This window comes from Taudactylus pleione, unplaced genomic scaffold (genome assembly GCF_031769625.1).
Source record: "Taudactylus pleione unplaced genomic scaffold, aTauple2 ptg000768l, whole genome shotgun sequence".
Taxonomy (NCBI): Eukaryota; Metazoa; Chordata; class Amphibia; order Anura; family Myobatrachidae; genus Taudactylus; species Taudactylus pleione.
In genome coordinates this window covers 668470-688946 of record NW_028285170.1, presented here as the reverse complement: position 1 = coordinate 688946, position 20477 = coordinate 668470, and the positions used below count along the sequence as shown (strand labels likewise).

General features: G+C 45.3%; 1 protein-coding gene across 1 annotated transcript in view; it reads right to left on the bottom strand.

Annotated features, from left to right (window-relative positions):
• The window catches only part of LOC148476844 (uncharacterized), a 370508-nt gene that overhangs the window by 6978 nt on the left and 343053 nt on the right, over positions 1-20477 (bottom strand). The window contains exon 10 of the mRNA XM_088457573.1: positions 7710-7820. Coding sequence (XP_088313699.1) covers positions 7710-7820 — 111 coding nt within the window. The remainder of the gene's footprint in view (positions 1-7709; positions 7821-20477) is intronic.

The window sequence follows — 20477 nt, the reverse complement described above, 5'->3', positions numbered from 1 at the left end:
CATATACACTGGATGGGGAAAGCTCTCTAGGTATAACTCCTTATGAGGCATTTACCAAGTATATAAGGAGGCATCTCATAAATGTTGCAACAAACAGGTTGGAACAATAAAAAATGTCAAAGCTCTTTATATCAGGGAATACATATCTATCATTAGTGTTTCATTTTAAGATATTTCCAAAATATATTGTCCATAGTATCTCTAAGGGTCCCCTCATCCCCAGCAGTGTGACGGGGCAGATTTGTGACACTATGTCTAGGGTCCTCACATCCCCAGCAGAGTGACAGGGCAGATCTGTGACATTATGTCTATGGTCCTCACATCCCCAGCAGTGTGACAGGGCAGATCTGTGACACTACATCTAGGGTCCTCACATCCCCAGCAGTGTGATAGGGCAGATCTGTGACACTACGTCTAGGGTCCTCACATCCCCAGCAGTGTGACGGGGCAGATCTGGGACACTATGTCTAGGGACCACACATCCCCAGCAGTGTGACAGGGCAGATCTGTGACACTACATCTAGGGTCCCCACATCGACAGCAGTGTGACAGGGCAGAGCTGTGACATTGTCTAGGGTCCTCACATCCCCAACAGTGTGACAGGGCAGACCTGTGACACTATGTCTAAGGTCCCCACATACCCAGCAGTGTGACAGGGCAGACCTGTGACATGTCTATGGTCCCAACATCCCTAGCAGTGTGACAGGTAGATCTGTGACAATGTCTAGGGTCCCCACATCCCCAGCAGTGTGAAAGGGCAGATCTGTGACACTATGTCTAGTGTGAGGACATGGGATGTGTGTTACAAATTTACTGGCAGCATCTCAGTCATTGCAGAGATCAATTTACTTTTTAGTCCTTTTGTGTCCCCCATCCGTCTCCTAGTGTATGTGTGATCATTCTCAGGACACACATTTCCATTAGCATGTCTATTATGTACTGTACTATAATAATGTAAGTAATTGTAATGTTTAATACTGGATAAGCCTTGATGTTAGCCTGGTCCATATGTCTGTGTTATTTGTAACCACTAGAGCAAGGTGACACCTTTCAGAACAAAAGACCCTCTAAGTTAATTCCCACCTCCCCAGGGGACGCTCAGGATTTACTCCTCCTTCCATTTGCCTGTTTTGTGTCTCACGTGAATCTGGTAGCCCGAACCGAACCATCCCAGCAGGTGTTCGTCAGGGAAGTAATATCCGGAGGAGGTAGGAGAAAATGACAGCATAAGGGACCCGCACCAATCAGGAGATGGTGCAACCCCCCCCCGGGTGGTCACAATATCGTGGGAAATTGGAAGATTTTAAAACATGTCACCAAAGGCAACTCCACATGTTAGTCGCTGACTTTGGCTAAGAGGTCTCGCTCTGCCAAGGTACTAGTGGAACGCATCACCAGTTCTGTGGATTTATACTTGGAAATTCTGCAAGGACCTATACGCTATTCATTGCTGTGTGTTCTGTGATTAGCTTCTACTGTATGGGGTCCTGGAAATGCTTGATTGTACCCAGGGACTATCACTGCTGTGTGATCTCTGATAGTTTCTACGTGTGGGGTCCTGGAAGCGATTGAGTGGACATACGCTATGCACTGCTGCGTGATCAGTGATAGTTTCTACTGTGGGGACTGAGGGTCTCTAGCTATTTCGTGGAATTGTTCTGGGACATTATACTCTACTGGGACTGCCTCTGTCTGGACTGCTACCTGTTTATTGCCCGTTCACTGGATTTACTGCTTGTCCTGACATATTATCTATTTCTGTGTGCTGTGGAAAAATAAACCATCACGTTGGTTTCATCTGCTCGGTGTCTGGGTGATTGAGAGAACCCCGTATCCTCACATCTAGGGTCACCACATCCCCAGCAGTGTGACAGGGCAGATATGTGATACTATGTCTAGGGTCCCCATATCCCCAGCAGTGTGACAGGACAGATATGTAATACGTCTAGGGTCCCCACATCCCCAGCAGTGTGACAGTACAGATCTGTGAGACTGAACGTCTAGGGTCCGCACATCCAGACATCAGAGAAAAATACCTAAGGAGCGTCCAGGAGAAATGCAAAACAAACAATAAGGTAACAGCAGCCCAGGTGCCAGCAAGTCTGGGGGTGACCACTAAAAATTTACTTCCAGAATTCTGCACGGAAACTACCACGCTCTCTGAATGTGGGCCCAGAGGCAGGGAGAAAAGATCCCCAGACAACAGCCTCCTTGGCCACCGAGTGTCATCTCCTTGGAGCTCCAAGAAAACAATCAGGTGGCTGTGCTGGCTAGCTCTCCCTGCATCTCCTCATGTCATTGCAGGAGGCTGCATGGGAGGCCACTCTGATTCCCTGGGAGGGGGAAGACCAGAGTCCCAAAAAGGGAGCCAAATACCCCTGGACCACCAGGGAAGAGGTAAGTGCAATGATACTTTTAACCACTTGCCTGGCAGTTCTTTATCTGCTCTGGTTGTAAAATCTCAACCAGTCAGATAAACATGAGGGCAGATGCAGGAAGAGAATCCCGGTTCCTCTGCTTGCCTGCACCCTCTCCCTCTGTGTCTGCTGTGCTACCGATCACTGCTGATCGGTCAGCAAAGCAGGACCCCCCCCACCCAGCGGCTGCAAAGATTAGCAGCTGCTGGTAAAAAGTAAATTAACCTCACGCACCTAACGTACCTTGTGCCTCGATCCATTCTCAAATCGAGTGTCACAATGGTGGTTCTGATGTTCCTGTGTTTGAAATTTTTTTTTTTTTAAGATTTGTAATAAAAAAAAACAAAACAAAAAAAAACGACAATTTTGGAGCGGTTTTTAGAGAAAAAAAAAAAAAGTTAAGTGGTTAAATATTACAATTGTATCAGAATTTCATACCAAACAAACCAGTGGTGGGGTATTGTGAGCGAGGCTCCAGGTCTATAGATCGTATCCCTGCATCTAGGACTAGAGTCCCGAACACAGTAACTCTCACAGCATCGCTGCAGCCGCCAGGCTTAATCCCCCTCCGCACTGAGGTACTGGGATGGCTCCTAAAAATGAGAGTTATGGTAAGAACTTACCTTTGTTAACTCTCTTTCTTCAAAGTCCATAGGGTCCACACACTCATAGAGGAGACGGGAAAACGGTGACCAGAAACAACCTATTTGAAGCCAGGTGCGTCAGGGCGGGTGCCCTGTGGATCCTATGGACTTTGAAGAAAGAGTTAAACGTAAGTTCTTACCATAACTCATTTTCTTCTTCAGGGTCCATAGGCTCCACAGGGAGACCTTGGGGATGTCCCAAAGCAATCCTTTTAAGGGTGGGGATGCTCCTGCGCTGAGAGGAGAATCCGGCGCCCAAAGGAAGCATCCTGAGAGGCAAAGGTATCAAAGGCATAGAACCTTAGAAAGGTCTGAACAGAAGACCACATGACCGCCTTACAAAGCTGAACAGCCGAGGCGCCACAGCGGAGCTGCCCACGAGGGACCCACAGACCGAGCAGAATGAGCAGTAACAGGGCGGGATAGGAAGGCCCTCCTGAGTGTAAGCCTCTGAGCCGTACGAAGCCATCTAGCCAATGTTTGTTTACTGGCTGGCCATCCCTTCTTGTGAAATCCATAGAGCATAAACAAGGAGTCCGATTTCCTAAGGGAACTGGTACGGTCCAGGTAAATCCTGAGGGCACGGACCACATCCAAAGAGGCCTCACCAACCGAGAGGTATAGAGATTTAAAGGCCGGGACTACAATTTCTTCATTAATGTGAAAACTAGAAACAACCTTAAAGAGGAAACCAGGGCGAGTCCGAAGCACAGCCCTGTCCCTGTAAAATATCAGAAATGGGGAGAGACAGGAGAGTGCCCCTAAATCTGACACCCTTCTGGCGGAAGCAATGGCCAGAAGGAATAGAGTCTTTGCTGTCAAACCTTGTGAGTTCCACTGAAGTCAGAGGTTCAAATGGAGAGCCCTAAGCACTATAGCCAAATCCCAAGGAGTCACTGGGTGGACAAAGGGAGGCTGAATCCGGAGGACACCCTGAAGGAAGGTGCAGATGTCTGGTAGAGGAGCAATCCTTAATTGAAACCACACCAAAAGAGCAGAGACATGCACTTTCAGGGAAACTAGGCAGAGCCCAAGATCCAATCCCGCTTGAAGAAAGGCCAGAATTCTGGAAATCCGAAACACCTGGGGATCGCAAACTCGGGGACGACACCATCAAAAATATGTATGCCACACTCTGTGGTAGATCAGAGCAGAGGCTGGCTTATGAGCTCTAAGCATAGTGTTAACTATAGAGCTGGAGAATTCTCTGGACCTTAGGAGGGATGTCTCAAGAGCCACGCCGTCAAACACAGACGACCCAGGTCCGGGTAAAGGCAAGGACCCGAGACAACAGGTCCGGACATTGAGGCAACAGTAACGGAGTGTCTATGGAGAGACTCTGAAGATCTGAGTACCAATGACGTCTGGGCCATGCTGGAGCCACCAGCAGGACATTGCCTCCGTCTTGTTTGAACTTCCTTAGAACTCAAGGAAGAAGGGAGACTTGAGGACACTGGTACGCAAAGTGGAAGGTCCACTTTACTGACAGAGCGTCTACCAAGATAGCCTCGGCATCTCTTGTTCTGGACCCGTACACAGGCAGCTTGTGATTGTGACGGGAAGGCATCAGGTCCTCCTCTGGGAGGTCCCACTTGTCTACTAGGAGTTGAAACACCTCTTGGTGAGGAGACCATTCCCCGAGGATGCACGTCATGATGGCTGAGGAAGTCTGCTTCCCAATTGAGAACTCCCAGTATGAACGCTGCCGATATGGCCGGGAGATGACCTTCTGCTCATGTCAGAATGCGTGACATCTCTGTCATTGCTGCCTCACTTCGAGTGCCTCCTTCAAGGTTGATGTAGGTGGTGGAGTTGTCGGACTGCACCTGCACGGGTTTCCCCTGCCAGATATGGCACAGTGCAACACACAAAAGTATGTGACAATTCTCACAAATACTTAGCTTTATATATGTGAGATATTAGAAACACCCTGACTACACTTGTAGGATAGGGCATGAATCAGAGAAAAGGTATATATATATGCTGACAGTTTTGTGAAAAAAATAGACCACACCAGCATAAGTCACATACAATGTAGAAAGAAACCTGCACAATGGCACTATAATCAACACCGCAGACTCAGTGTCTGTTAGGCAATAGTGCTACATACGCTGACCCAAGGGCGAAGTATGTAGGGGGACTGGACCTCATGCTGTCCTGAGAGAGCTGTGACTAAATGGCCGCCGGAGACCTCAGAGGGGGCGTGGGCAGAGGAGGAGAGCAGCTCAGCAAAGCCAGACCTCAGTGGAAAGCCGAGCTGAGGGGCTGTCTCCCCTGCCTGGTCATTAACCCTCGGGACGCTGGTTTTCCGCACCATAGTGTCCCTGGCGGTCCAGTGGAGCGTGATGGCTGGAGCCTGCGTCCACACCCAGGACTTCTGGTCTGTCCCCTGAAACCGGGACAATCTGTTCCGCTAGAGGAACCAGATCATCAGCCGGAACACCAGTCTTAAGGCCCTCAGCAAGCTGCATAGCCCAAGCTTCCACCGCCTTGTTGACCCAACAGCTGACTAAAGCGGGTTGAAGGGACACCCCCGCTACAGTGTACATAGACTTTAAGGTAGTTTCTAACTTCCTGTCAGAAGACTCCTTTAAAGAAACTGCTCCTGGAACAGGGAGCACCGTCTTTTTAGACAGACGTGACACTGAAGGGTCCACTGAAGGAGGTGTTTCGCATAATTTCCTTCTCTCTGCAGGAAAGGGATAGTAGGATAAAAGTTTATGCGAGATCTGCAACTTTTTATCTGGGTGTTTTCACACTGAGTTAAGGATCTCGTCCAATTCCTCAGACACTGGAAAGGAGGCTGCTAGTCTTTGTTTCTTATTAAAGATAGACGGCCTAACTTCCACAGGGTCCATGTCCTCAACATGTAACACCTGGCATATAGCTGCAATCAGCGCCTCTACACCCTGAGATAAAGGCTCCGCTTCCTCTGGCGCCTGTTCCTCTATAGGGTCCTGTAACTCCCCTTCCTCTGTATCAGGCATGCCGTCCTCTTCCGGATCATCCCACATAAGGGGATTCGGTATTAGTCTCCTAGCAGGGACACTAGAGGATTCTGCCACAGGAGGAACCTGGGCTGACATAACCCTTGTGAGCCCTTCTACAGACTTGGCTAAAGACCACGCCCAGTCTGGTTCAGAGAAGGCGGACCTCTCAAATTCAACCTCTCTCTCCCTGCGAGAAGCTTCAAGCTCAGCAGACATTTGAGACATGACTGATGTAATTTGATCAGCCCAAATAGGGTGTTGTGGGGATGCTGCAGTCTGTGTTTCTGAACCACACTTCTCACACAACAGGGAATTGGATGATAGTCCCTGTGTAAACTTCTCTGCACAATTCTTACGGGAGAAAGCTTTTTGTGCAGCCTTAGACCCCTTTGAAGTCATGATACCAATTCACTGTTCACACACACACACACACACAGAAAATGTAGTGATACACACAAACACAGACAGAGAGACTGTTTAGAAAGAAGAGATTAAGGGCATAGAGGGAGATTATGCTATTAACCCAGCCCAGCCAGCGCTGATGCAGAGACCAGCGCTGTGTAACACAATATACTGTGCTTTAAACGCTGTGTAAACACAGTCTGACCTGCTCTTCACAAGTCTAACCTCACCATGCAGTCACAATCTGGGCAGACAGGTCTCTCTTCTGCATTTGTCAGCAGCCTGTGTCTTCTAAAATGGCCACCAGCCTCTTTCTGGGAGCGCTGGGGCAGCTGGGAGGCAGGAGCAGAACTGTGTGTTAGGATCCACCCCCTGCATTCTGGCGCCTTTCAGCGCTGTATCAAGTTGCTGCTTTTTAATGCCCGCCTGTCATTTTTTCCTAGCCACCCTGCTACTCAGAGTGCCAGGAGTCACTAACCTGCTTGCGGCGGGCTGAGCTAATGGGGGACCGCGATGAGCGCTGCACGCAGCTTGTCTAGGTAACACCCAGAGACAGTGGTCTCTGTATCTGAAGACTCCAACGCACGCCACAAGCAGCGGCGGCGAGGTCTCCCCGGCAGCTCCAATGAAGCAGACAGGCAGGGAGCTGCCTGTCTGATCCTCTTGCTGATCGAGGATCCTTGATTTTTAGCAGAGAGCTCTTTGTATGTGACCAGCTCTCTTGACACAAAATTAAGACTGACCTGTGGGGGGGTATAGTGAGGGAGGAGCAAGCTACTATTCATATTTATTAAAGTGCCAGCTCCCAGTTATCCCACATCTATACCCCACTGTACTTAGACTCCAGTGTCCCCTAGTGGATGAAGGAGAAATAGGGGCTGATGTGTCCTAATGTATGAGATACACCAGAGAGTGTGAGGAGGAGACTGGTCAGACCTCTGGGCTGGTAACACACAGTGACATGATGTGAGTGGGAGAGCAGGAGTATAATAGGGGCTGATGGCTCCTTATGTATGAGATACACCAGATAGTGTGGGGAGGGGACTGGTCAGATCTCTGGGCTGGTAACACACAGTGGCATTGTGAGGAGGAGAGCAGGAATATAATAGGGGCCGATGGCTCCTGACTCCCCAACTGGGCAGATATATTTCCCTCATTAGTTTGTACTGACAGTGGAGGGTGCAGGATAAGAGATTGTTGTAGTGACTGCACAAAGGGAAAATATGACTCTTCAGTAATAAGTGTTTGTTATTTACCTGCACTGACACATGTAGTGATTTCCTCTTCTTTAAACTGCTGACTACCAATCATATATGCCTCCTCTTCTCCCTCTATATCTTTTGCCTTTAGATCAGTCATTTCTTTACCTTAAAAAACACACAAAACAAAAAAATAACACGTAAATACCAATAAATGATACAATACATAAGTAAAACAGAAGAATATCAGTGTGGAAGACTAACTACAGCTTCTCTAATGACCATATCTATATAATAAGTGAGAAAGTGTGTTTTTGTCGGTTTGTCCTTTATAGACGGCCAGAGTTTTATACCTAGCTCCACTAAATTAAGCATTTTGGTGTAGTTTGAACAGGATTAAGTTTCTGGATAAGTCTGAAGGTCGTGAGGGCCTTGGAGACCTAACATGGTGCCTACCAAGTAGGCCGTGGAGTCTCTGATTTGAAATTTTAGTTTAAGCAAGTTCGCTCTGGATGGCTTCCAGTGCCTAAAACAGCACTGATCTCAAGGTACAGGCTGATATGTACCAGAGGGGGGCAGGCAGAGCTCCAACGGGAGAGCAGTGAGTCAGAAGATCAACTGTCACACTACACTGACAGTTACTAATATACTCCAACTGTCACACTGCACTGACTGTTACTAATTACCTTCAACTGTCACACTGAATCATCACTGACATTTACTGGTTTCCTGCGTCACACTGCACCACCAGTTACTGATTTCCTCCAACTGTCACACTGCACCTACACTGACCGTTACTAATAACCTCCAACTGTCACAATGTACCTGCACTGACCGTTACTAATGTCGAAGTCAAATAATTGGTTGTGATCATTTGCAAATTATTATCGGACGATCTCATCGTCGAGGGTCTGTTGGAGAGCGAATCGGACGATGCTTTGCGACTGCGCAGTCCAATGCGCACAATTGCATTCCCCACATCAAAATACATAAACACCGGCAGCGCACGTTTCCGCCGTACATGACCCCTACACACTGTGCACTCCTTGCGCTGTGTGTAGAAGCACAACACATACATATAATTGTAAATAAACACACATTGATAATGGTATATACATTAATTTAAGTACATGTGGACGCACGTGGGCTTACTGAGGTATATACACCTTGATGAACATTTCCTTAGTTTAAAATACAGACGCACATTAGCGACCACAAACATATATACATATTTGCACACATAAAAGGTTCCTGCACAATAAGGTTCATATTAAAGATATTGGTTATGATATGAAATGCATGTATTTGATATTATTGGTATAGAACACTGTGGACATGTCATGTTTAGTATCAATCTGATGCCCTGTTTGTCTGCAGGCTTCCGGTTCTAACAATGTGGAAGTCGCATCTTGTGTTCTCGAATTATGGATCATAGAGAGATTATGGTTAGATATTGAAATGTTCTATGTAGTGTCTTAGCTATTTTATACCAGTTTTCTGGCGGGAAGACTACACAAAGGAACTGCAAGATCAAGCCATACCTCTAATGACACCATATGAACTGTCCAATAAAATGATTAATCTGGAACAAGAACCAATGAAACAGTGTTTGTCTGTTCCCATTGTGTTGCCACTTCTTGTAAGAGTATATATAATTGCACCCATGGGCTAGTCCTCAGTCGTTACCCATTTAATGACTGCAGACATCAGGACTGATCGGCTGGTGACCTGGATCCAGGGCGCATGCGTATGTATCTGGCTGTACCTTGTATTATAATTATTTGCGCTCATTGTCTGGATCAAAGCGCGTATTTTTTCTTTTGTTGAATAATATAATTTTATGTGCTTTGGAACCACACATTGGGCTGGACAGCAATTATTTAGCGACTTCCAGGGGGATTAGGGTTAGGCACCCTAAAGGAGGATTAGGGGGTTAGTTTAGTATAGTAGATACTTACCTAGGGACGATCGGGATTTCCAGAGCTGTCGGTCATCTGCTGCCGGGCTCTGCTCTTTTGTCGGGCTGCTGCTGGTGGGAATCGAACTCCCGGCCATGTGGCAGCCGGGATTTCATACCCATTCCGTTGAGCATTGTGATTGAACCGCACGGTTAGGGCAAGCCCTGATTGTGAATTGAGTTGTGGTGGGGGAAATCACTGAAAATGGGTAAGGGTTATTGGAACCCTTAAATGCTAGCAGTGCAAAGTACTCGAAAAGGGATTTGTTGTGGGGTACTGTGTGTTCCCACTGTCTAGGGGTACTGTGTGTTCCCTAGTGGATATGACTAGTGTGTGTTACCTATCCAGAAGGCAGGATAGTTGCATAGGCATAAGTTTTGCTCCTCGTTGTGCATGCTGTCCATTACGCTTAGCGGGCTGGTTGTGCACAGCGGGAAGGAGTGCGTGAACGTTAGCTCTTGAATCGTTCACCGGTCCACGTTACCTAAGCTGTGTTAGAGGTTTCCCCAGATGGGCACTAAGCAGTCCTTGGGGATGGTCGACGATGCGCTGCTTTTGGAAGGGCCGACAGGTTAGGCACGGCATATAATGTATACAAAGTACGGTGCGTATGCAACTGCGTACTGTGATGTATGGATTAAGATGACGAGAAAGTGTGGCAAACCTTTTGATGTGGAGATATTGAACAATGTTAGGGATAGCATCTGTGTGGTGAAATCCATGAAGAAAAGCATAAAGTATAATGATTGCTTGAAGTTGTGGCAGCAGGAGGGAAATACGTGGCTTAGTGGTGCGCAAACTAGCGTAGCGTGCACATGCAGGGGATCGCGCACGCACGGCAAGGTAGCCATCAGCCCCTATTAACAGCGTTGTGTGTGTGACGCAAGGGAGCGTGCACGTACAGCAAGGTAGCGTTGCCGAAGGTAATGTTAGTAGCGCATGCGCACCTCCTCCGTCCTATGCGGATGAAGGTACAGCTAATCTCAAAAATCATAAAAATTTAATAAGTAACTTGTACCCAATCCTGAGTAACTATAAGGAAAATGTTTATAATGCAGATGATGAACCTGTTGTTATGTCCGCCATTTCCCATGCTACCCAGATGTTAAATTTTACACCATCACAAGAACAGGTAGTGGCTCCACCAGTGCCGGAGGTATTGGTGGCTTCACCAATGCCTGCAGCAGGGGTGGCCCCATCAGTGGTAGTACAGGAAGTATTAACACTCGCTGTAACAGTAGCGGAAGTTGTTAATACTATACGTAGCAGTAGTAGGCTGAACCCCCCATCAGGTAGCAAGGCCAAAGGTAACTATGTGGTAGGGATCCATCCCGTCTGGAAAATAACGGTTCCCAATGGGAATCTGGACGCGAATGGTGTAGTGGCCACAAGGGATGTAGCAATGCATTGTCCATGGACGAGAGCGGAGTTACATTCCATAATGACAGATTTCCCAGACCCAAGAAAAGATTTAGCTAAATGCCAGAAATTTATAAATAATTTAGGTAATGCTCATGAGCCAACCAACAAGGTTTGGCGAGTGGTATTACGGGCCTGTCTTCCACACAATACCGACGTGAAAAAGTTTAATCACAGCCTGTGTATTGGATGGAGGTGATACCTTAACTGAAGTAATCAGGATAACATAACCCGCATAATCATCCAATTGGACGTATATATTCCAGTAGTAGTTAACTGGAGTAAAATTTTTACAATTAAACAGGATGAGAGTGAATCTGCAGAAGATTATTTCTCCAGAGGGCTGCAGACTATTACACAGTACAAAGGGATAGAGAACATAAAAGACAACACACACTACAGAGAAATGGTCATCACGGTACTTATGGATGGTCTAAAAGACAATCTAAAGACCAGGGTTCAGACCTCAACTCCTGGGTGGAGGGGAATTACGGTAGACACCCTCAGGGAAACTGCAATTGAACATGATAAAAATATCCTCAGGAAGCATGAAACCCAGAGTGAGAAGCTAATGGCTGTTAGCATTCAAGCTCTTGAAACAATACACCCACAGCCACCAGACACTTATCCACCTGCGCAGCAACAAGTCCTCAATACATATCAACCTGCGCAGTCACAAATTACACAGCCTTACCACACATTGCGGCAACAAAACACATACCTTGCCTCAGAACACATACCACACACAGTCACAACCCCCATATCTACATCCTCAACCTCTTTCTTCCAACACTCCCCAAACCACATTACAACAACCTCTCAGACCATACCAACCACGAAGGTGTTATAACTGCAACCAGAGGGGACACCTAATTAGGGACTGTAAAATAAGGAAACAGGGACCACTCAACCCGGGAGCTCCAAAACATCCCCAGAATGCAGGAAATTTCCAGCAATCACCTGCTCGCATAGTGGCAGTAAATGCCTTATTGGAGCAGGATAGTCAGCTCTAGGGGTCAGGTCACACCTGTAGTCTACAGCCTGTCAGGTTAACTAGGAGTACTAGGGAAGAACCTATAATGATGGTTGAGGTAGCTGGTACTAAACATTCTTTTCTTGTAGACACAGGGGTGACCAGATCAGTGTTATTTTTCCATCCAATTTACAGGTGACCAGCAAGACAGTACCAGCAATGGGTGTAACGGGTAAAGTGCAGCATTATCTTTAACAGAATCTGCAGAGGTTACGATCGGTCCTCTACACACCAGGCATTCTTTCCTCCTGGCAGCAGCTGCCCCTACTACCCTACTGGGAAGAGATTTGTTATGTAAAATGGGACGTGTCATTTATTGTACCCCTGATAGTATATTTCTAGATATCCCAGAGAAAGTTGCGCATGAGGTAAGGGATATATTAGACACTCCACAAAGGCTAATGTTTCACTCTAAGATTACAGATAAAACTCCAGCTCAGGTAAAGCAGATGTTAGCACAAATACCGGGTTCTTTCTTGACCAAAGATGGACAGGACACTGGATTAATGGTAAATGTAGCTCCCGTAATGGTAATTCTAAAAAGTGGTAGGCAAGCTCCAAAAATTCCCCAGTACCCGTTGAAACCAGAAGTAGAGCTAGAAGTGTATCCTGTAATTAAGAGATTGCTCCAACAGGAAATTTTAATCTGTACAGCTAGTGTAGCCAATAGCCTCATCTTTCCTGTGAAGAGTGGTGGGAGAGGTTATAGGCTAGTACAGGACCTTAGAGGGGTTAATAAGGTAGTAGAGAGCCAATTCATTCTCATGCAGATCCCACCAAATGCAACCCATTTTACTGTCATTGACCTCTGTTCTGCCTTCTTCTCTGTCCCTCTTCATCCTGACGTCCATTATTTATTCACTTTCACATACAGGGGGGTACAATACACATGGACACGATTGGCCCAGGGCTTCATAGACAGCCCCAGTACCTTCTCTCAGGCCTTACACGACAGTTTACAATCTTTTCTAACTGCCAGTGGATCTGTTCTAATACAATATGTAGACGATTTGTTGTTATGCTCTGATTCGTTTATGTCATGTTTAAATGATGCTAAACTTTTGTTGCTTCATCTGTCGCAAACAGGGCACAAGGTTGCAAAGGACAAATTACAGCCATGTCAGACTAAGGTTAAATACTTGGGACACTGTCTAACCCAGGGACTACGACACTTGACGACTGACAGAATCCAGGCCATACAGACCATGATACTGCCGCAAAACCAACAGCAAATCCGTACCTTCTCGGGCATGTGTGGATACTGCAGAACCTGGAATTGTTGTCATCCTCAAAACCCGATCGTGTTACTCACAGAGGAAACAGAGCAGGCCTTCCTTAATCTTAAAGATAGTCTGACAAAAGCACCCGCCTTGGGAATACTAGATTATGAAAAACCCTTTGAGTTATATTGTACGGAAGCTGAGGGCTGTGCAGCAGGTGTCCTCACATAAAGACATGGTGACGCTAGCAGACCTGTAGCATACTACAGTGCCCAATTGGACACTGTGGCAAGATCACTCCCAACCTGTTTAAGATCTGTAGCAGCAACTGCTCTACTGGTAGATAAGACTGAGGATGTGATATTAGGTCATGACATGATTGTTTATACACCACATGCTGTATCTGCTCTGCTGAATTCTGCCCAAACCAGACATGTTTCCTCAGCTAGGTTCACAAAATGGGAACTAGCCCTGATAGCACCTGCAAACATCACCATAAAGCAGTGCAATTCGTTAAATCCAGCAACGTACTTACCTTATGTGTCTCGAAATACACAAAGGGTGGAAGGTGAGTCTCTGGTCGAAGGTGAGTTTTGCAGGTATATGGACACACATGATTGTATGGAGTATTTTAATCAGACTTTTACTGCAAGACCTGATATACAAGTGATACACCATTAGAAAATGCAGAGGTGACATTTTATACGGATGGGAGTTGTCATAGACAAACAGACACAGGTGAATTAAGTACAGGTTATGCTGTTGAAAACAACGAGGATGTCGTATAGGCCAAACCCCTTGGTCCACATCATTCAGCACAGGTGGCTGAGCTGGTGGCATTGAGGAGAGAGTGTGAGCTGGCAGAAGGTAAGTCAGCTAACATCTACACTGACTCCAGGTACACCTTAGGGGTAGTGCACGATTTCGGGGCCCTATGGCGTCTTAGAAATTTTATGACAGCAGCGGGTACACCAGTAGCACACTCATATCACATAAAAGGACTGTTGACAGCAATTCAAAAACCAAAGGCAGTAGCCGTCATTAAGTGTAAAGCCCACACGTGCGAGGAAGATCCAGTGTCACTGGGCAATAACAGGGCAGACGAAGCTGCCAAATGGGCAGCAGGTTTAAGAGTAAACATGCCAGTTAATCAAATGATGGTTTTTCAAACAATTGACTCGCAAAAATTAATTGAGATGCAAAAATTGTGTTCCATTCAGGAAAAGGTAGTCTGGAGATCAAAGGGATGTATCCAGGAGTCCTCCGGACTCTGGAGAGATGGACAAGGTAGACCTGTTGCTCCCAAGGCATATTACCCAAGCTTGGCTGAGGCAGCGCACGGTCTGACTCACCTGGGTAAAAGAGGTATTTACAGGCTAGTCAAAGCATATTGGTGTGCACCAGGTTTCTCTTCTCAAGCTGGAAAGATAGCAATGTCTTGTCTGACTTGCTTGAGGAAGAATGTTGGAAAGCCAATACCCTCTGAGCAATCCCACATCCCTCCGACAGACGGACCTTTTCAGCTAATAGAAATTGATTTCATCCAATTACCACCTTGCAGGAATCTGAAGTACGTATTAGTTTATATTGATGTATTTTCTAATTGGGTAGAGGCATATCCAGCTGCCACTAATACTGCTGTGTTTACTGCTATAAAGGTTGTTCAGGAGTTTGTATGCAGATACGGTATCCCTAGGATCATTGAAAGTGATAGGAGTACTCTTTTCACAGGTGATGTCTTCCAGAACATGTGTAAGTTAATGGGTATTAATAGTAGGCTTCACACCCCGTATCGACCACAAGCCAGTGCCAAGGTGGAGAGGGTAAACGGCACGATTAAAAATAAATTGAGTAAAATCATGGCTGAGACGGGACTAGGATGGCCAGAAGCCTTACCGCTAGTCCTCCATAGCATCAGAACCACTCCTAGACCTCCTCTTAATCTGTCCCCCTTTGAGATATTATTAAATGTGGTTGTTTCCCAAACAATAAGTCCACAGGATGATTTAAAAATAATGAGGTTACGGTGAACTACCTTATAAAAATGAGTCAGCAGCTGAAGCAGAAATGCCAGAAACTATCATGACGTTAAACCTGGAGAATTTGTTATGATTCGAAATTTCTTACATTCAGGTTGTTTGAGTGATCGGTGGGAAGGTCCGTATCAAGTGTTACAGACAAGTACAACATCGTTGAAAGTAGCAGAGAGATACCTGGGTCCATTCCACTCACTGCAGAAAGGGCAAGCACCTGGAGATACAAGGCGGAGTCGATACAGATAACGTGGACCTGTCGATTGCGAGCCTGTTCTGGGAGAGTTAGGGGCTGCAGTGGAGCACCTGAGCTATAGAAATTTGCAGCCCAATTTTCCAACAATGGAAATGTGGGTTGGGTTGGAGTTTCTGTTCCCTTCCAGGGTTCTCTTCATCTAGTTTGTTTCGGGATTTCCTGTTCCTGTGGCGGAGGGCAGATTGCGGAGTGAGAGGTCCAGGGTGATGTCGATGGCATGGAGTCGGGAGAATGAGCAATACATTCACAAGGGTGGTACCTGACCGAACTTAGTACAGTAATTGCTAAAAGATCCGTTATCCTATAAGGTCGGAGACAGTGTGAAGGGTTATTGTCTGAGGAATACTGTATTTGTGAGTATTGTGGGTCCTTAATCAATGAGAGATGCATCCAACGGTGTCAGACCAAGTATAACCAGTATTGGGGTGGGCACCCTTTAGAGGATTATCATGCATTGGTGGGCAAAGTCTTAAACCAGACTGAATGTTGGGTGTGCTCTCACGTGCCTCAGGGACAACATAATGTAGGGCTAGTACCATTCCTGTTAAATGTCTCCGAGGTCCTTGGATTACATAAGGGGAAGACGCTGGACGGGAAATATATTATGTCCAAGCCTCCAAATTTCAAGCTCCACCAGTACCAGGTGGATAGATCCCAGTTATGTTTGAACATCACCAATTCCAATAAACCAGGAAATTGGGAGGTGTCCGGGAACAATCAGACAATGACCTTTTCACACAGAGCTGATAATGAACCAGTAGATGGTGAACTTATACGCAATATTACCAGTGGGAGATACTTCCGGTATAGGTATACACTTAGTTCCACCAAGGTAATGGTTGGCAGAGTACCAGAAGGGTACTGTGTAGTTATTGTACAACCCAAGACGTGTACCAGTCAGTTGGGAGAGTCTGGGGTTGGATCCTTTGTCAGAGAAATGTGTCCGATGATAATGATGAATTCTATTCCTTATGTATTACTAGACGACGTGTATTTTATATGTGGTAGGAAAGCATATAGGTGGCTCTCTCCAAATTCTGAATGTTTATGCTACTTGGGAAGGGTACTCCCAGAGGTTATGACCCTTACACATGGTGAAATGCTTGGTATCCATAAAGACACACCATCCCCATATCTTCATACGCATTATGAACACCGTGACAAAAGAAACATGATACCTGGTGAAATACATACAGCTACACAGTTGATAAGCGAAACAACTGGTTTCCAAATTTTGGTAGCACTAGATCCCATCAGGATCGCTCGGGGTACTTAAAAATTTCAGATACATCCAAGATCTTGCTAAATTAATAGATATCACCGAGATGTATGATGACACGTTCAGGTATACAGGTAAAGAGTTACAGGCTTATAAGAAAGAACTTGTGCAACATAGACTAGTGTTAAATTATTTAACTGCTGTTACAGGAGGGTACTGTGTGACTTTGGCCACCTAATTTGGTGTCAAGTGCTGCACGTACATCACAAAGAACACTAGTGACCATAAGATGGATAAAATTCTGCAGCTGAAATGGGAATTTCTAAAGAACCATAATGCTTCACTGGCTGAAGTAGAGGAAAAGGTAGAGGAGTGGTTCTCATGGCTGAACCCTATGAAATGGTTCTCCGGTCTAGGAGAGTGGGTCCAGGAACTGGTTGCGACTGTGGGAAAGCTCTTGATCCTCATACTTATTGTCATCTTAGTAATTGGCTTATGTATCCGGTGTGTTCCTAATGTATTGAAGTGTGAAAAATGTACAAGGGCAAACAGAGATTATGATGGTGGTAAGCAATGATATTATGGATACAAAGGTCAAGGTAGAACTGCATTACAAACCTGAAGTAGAGTGTACCATCAGATAATGGAATATAGAATTGTGTGGTAGTGCATAGATGTATTATTAAACATCCTAGATAATGTAGTCTCAAGTCCCCAAAACTTCCTTTATAGGTTCGATGAGATCCCACATCCCACCAATGATCCTATAGATCCGCAGATGGCGTATAAGGGTTGTTCAACCTTCTTGAAACGCATTAACGGTTCAGTGACCTACTTGTGTCGCACCGATTATAACCTTGAATAATACATTATTATGCATGACTACTAATGGTTAAGATCAAAGTGTGATAGCATATTGTTTGCTATCAAAGGGTGGACTGTCGAAGTCAAATAATTGGTTGTGATCGTTTGCAAATTATTATCTGACAATCTCATCATAGAGGGTGTGTTGGAGAGCGAATTGGACGATGCTCTGCGATTGCGCAGTCAAATGCGCACAATTGCGTTCCCCACACCAAAATACATAAACACATACAGCGCATGTTTGCGCCATACATGACCCCTACACACTGTGCACCCTTTGCGCTTTGTGTAGAAGCACAACACATACTCACATATAATTGTAAATAAACACACATTGATAATGGTATATACATTAATTTAAGTACACGTGGACGAGCGTGGGCTTACTGAGGTATATACACCTTGATGAACATTTCCTTAGTTTAAAATACAGACGCACATTAGCGACCTCAAACATATATACATATTTGCACACATAAAAGGTACCTGCACAATATGGTTCATATTAAAGATATTGGTTATATGAAATGCATGTATTTGATATTAAAGGTATAGAACACTGTGGACATGTCATGTTTAGTATCAATCTGATGCCCTGTTTGTTTGCAGGCTTCCGGTTCTAACAATGAGGAAGTTGCATCTTGTGTTCTCGATTTATGGATCATAGAGTAATTATGGTTAGATATTGAAATGTTGTATGTAGTGTCTTAGCTAGTTTATACCAGTTCTCTGGCGGGAAGAATACACAAAGGAACAGCTGCAAGATCAAGCCATACCCCTAATGACACCATATGAACTGTCCAATAAGAAGATCAATCTGGAACAAGAGCCAATGAAACAGTGAAAACAAATAATGCTGTGGACAATGGCGCAACCTTCTAAAATAACAGGACCAGATAAGGTGAGAAGTGATCTATGGTATAATTAGCAAGTTCACTAAAAAAAATGGAAAAAAATGTCCTTCTTCAGTTTTCAAACAACACCAAATCCAACTGGTAAATCCCTCGTAGGTCACATGTAAAAAAGAGAGAAAAATCGCAATATAGCGTAGTACAATTTAATCACATAAAAAAATCACATATCAAAAACATAAATCCTTCACCAACATATGGGAAGCGTACCAGAGATGGCAGTGTATAATGCACACCTATTCACATATGAATAAATCAATCCCAAAATTTCCCGGGAAGAACCTGGAATTGCGGCTCCTAGGTGTGTATCTCGCCAAGATGGAAGTCCTCTGGTGATGGATCCCTGTCACCAACGCGTTTCAACTCCTTGTTGGAGTCTTTTTCAAGGTGTGTTTGGTTGGTGCTCAAACAGTCTTTAAATACCCCTCACATGCCTTTGTGCCTCTCCATGGTTTCCTATTATATTCATCCCTTCTTCATTTGGCTGTATTACTCAGAGGTTTTTTGCTGTAGCCACCTGGTTCGGTAGAAGTGGGCAGGGAGATATTGTTGTACTTATTCAAATCTTTTTCCACTCATATTGAATAAACCTTTCCAGGCAATTTTGGCAAACACAGCTATGACGGTGATGTTCACTTGAAAGGCAAATGATTGTAGCCAATGAAACAGTGTTTGTCTGTCCCCATTGTGTTGCCACTTCTTGTAAGAGTTTATATAATTGCACCCATGGGCTAATCCTCAGTCATTACCCATTTAATGACTGCAGACGTCAGGATTGATCGGCTGTTGACCTGGATCCAGGGCGCATGCGTATGTATTTGGCTGTACCTTGTATTATAATTATTTGCGCTCATTGTCTAGATCAAAGCGCGTATTTCTTTTGTTGAATATATTTTTGTGTGCTTTGGAACCACACATTGGGCTGGACAGCAATTATTTCTTTAGTGACTTGCAGCGCTAATAAGACTAGCGATTTAGAGGTATCCATACTAATAACCTTCAACTGTCACACTGCACCTGCACTGACAGTTACTGATTTCCTCCAAGCACATTTCCATTGGTCTGCAGAGATTTCTGCTTGCAATGATTTCTAAATTCGCAGTGATTTGGGAAGGTTACTGGTTTCTGTCCTGTTAGTCACCCTGCTCCTAATATACCACATTCCAAACAGTCAGAATACTGCTGTCTCCACTGCTATTTACTCCTAAGTTGCAATGTTATCCAGCTGTGAATTACTTCTGTGTTGCTTGTCAAAGCTTTCTCCCTTTAGTCTGACACATTCAATCTATGTTTAGTTCTTTCACATCTCAACCTTTAAAATTGTGGACCTATTCAGGACTATTCACTCTTAAAGCACAATCAAAGACTAAAGGCTCCCATACACGGGCGATAAAGCAAGCGATCCGACTGAGTCGTACAATTTGCTTGCAATATCGCACCGTGTATGGCCCCGATGTCGGGCCGAGTGTGCTCCCGTGGGGTCGTACATCACACCCCCGATCTTTCTACATAATCAAAAGATCAGGGGATGCGATATGCGATCCCATGTATGGCTATGCGGGTGGGGGAGCCAGGATATCAAGCGGTCGGCCACCCAATTGCACCGTATGTGTCGGACGATGGATCGCCTCGAATGGTGCCATCAGAAAAGCCATGCCACCAAAATAAACATCCAGCAAGCACGCTTGGCAGCTCAGCAAGAGAGGCAAGCAGCCACTGAAGAGAGAATCACACCTCAGTATTGAGGTAACAGTGTCTACATATTCTATATAAATGGATCGATGGGTCCTTTTCAGGGCTAAAACATGTTAGCACACAGTGAGAATCCTTCTCAGGATCAATGGAATGGGGTTATAGGCGAGGACAATGTAAAAGATGAAGGCTGCAGATGTTCTTCAAGGTCCATTCTTCA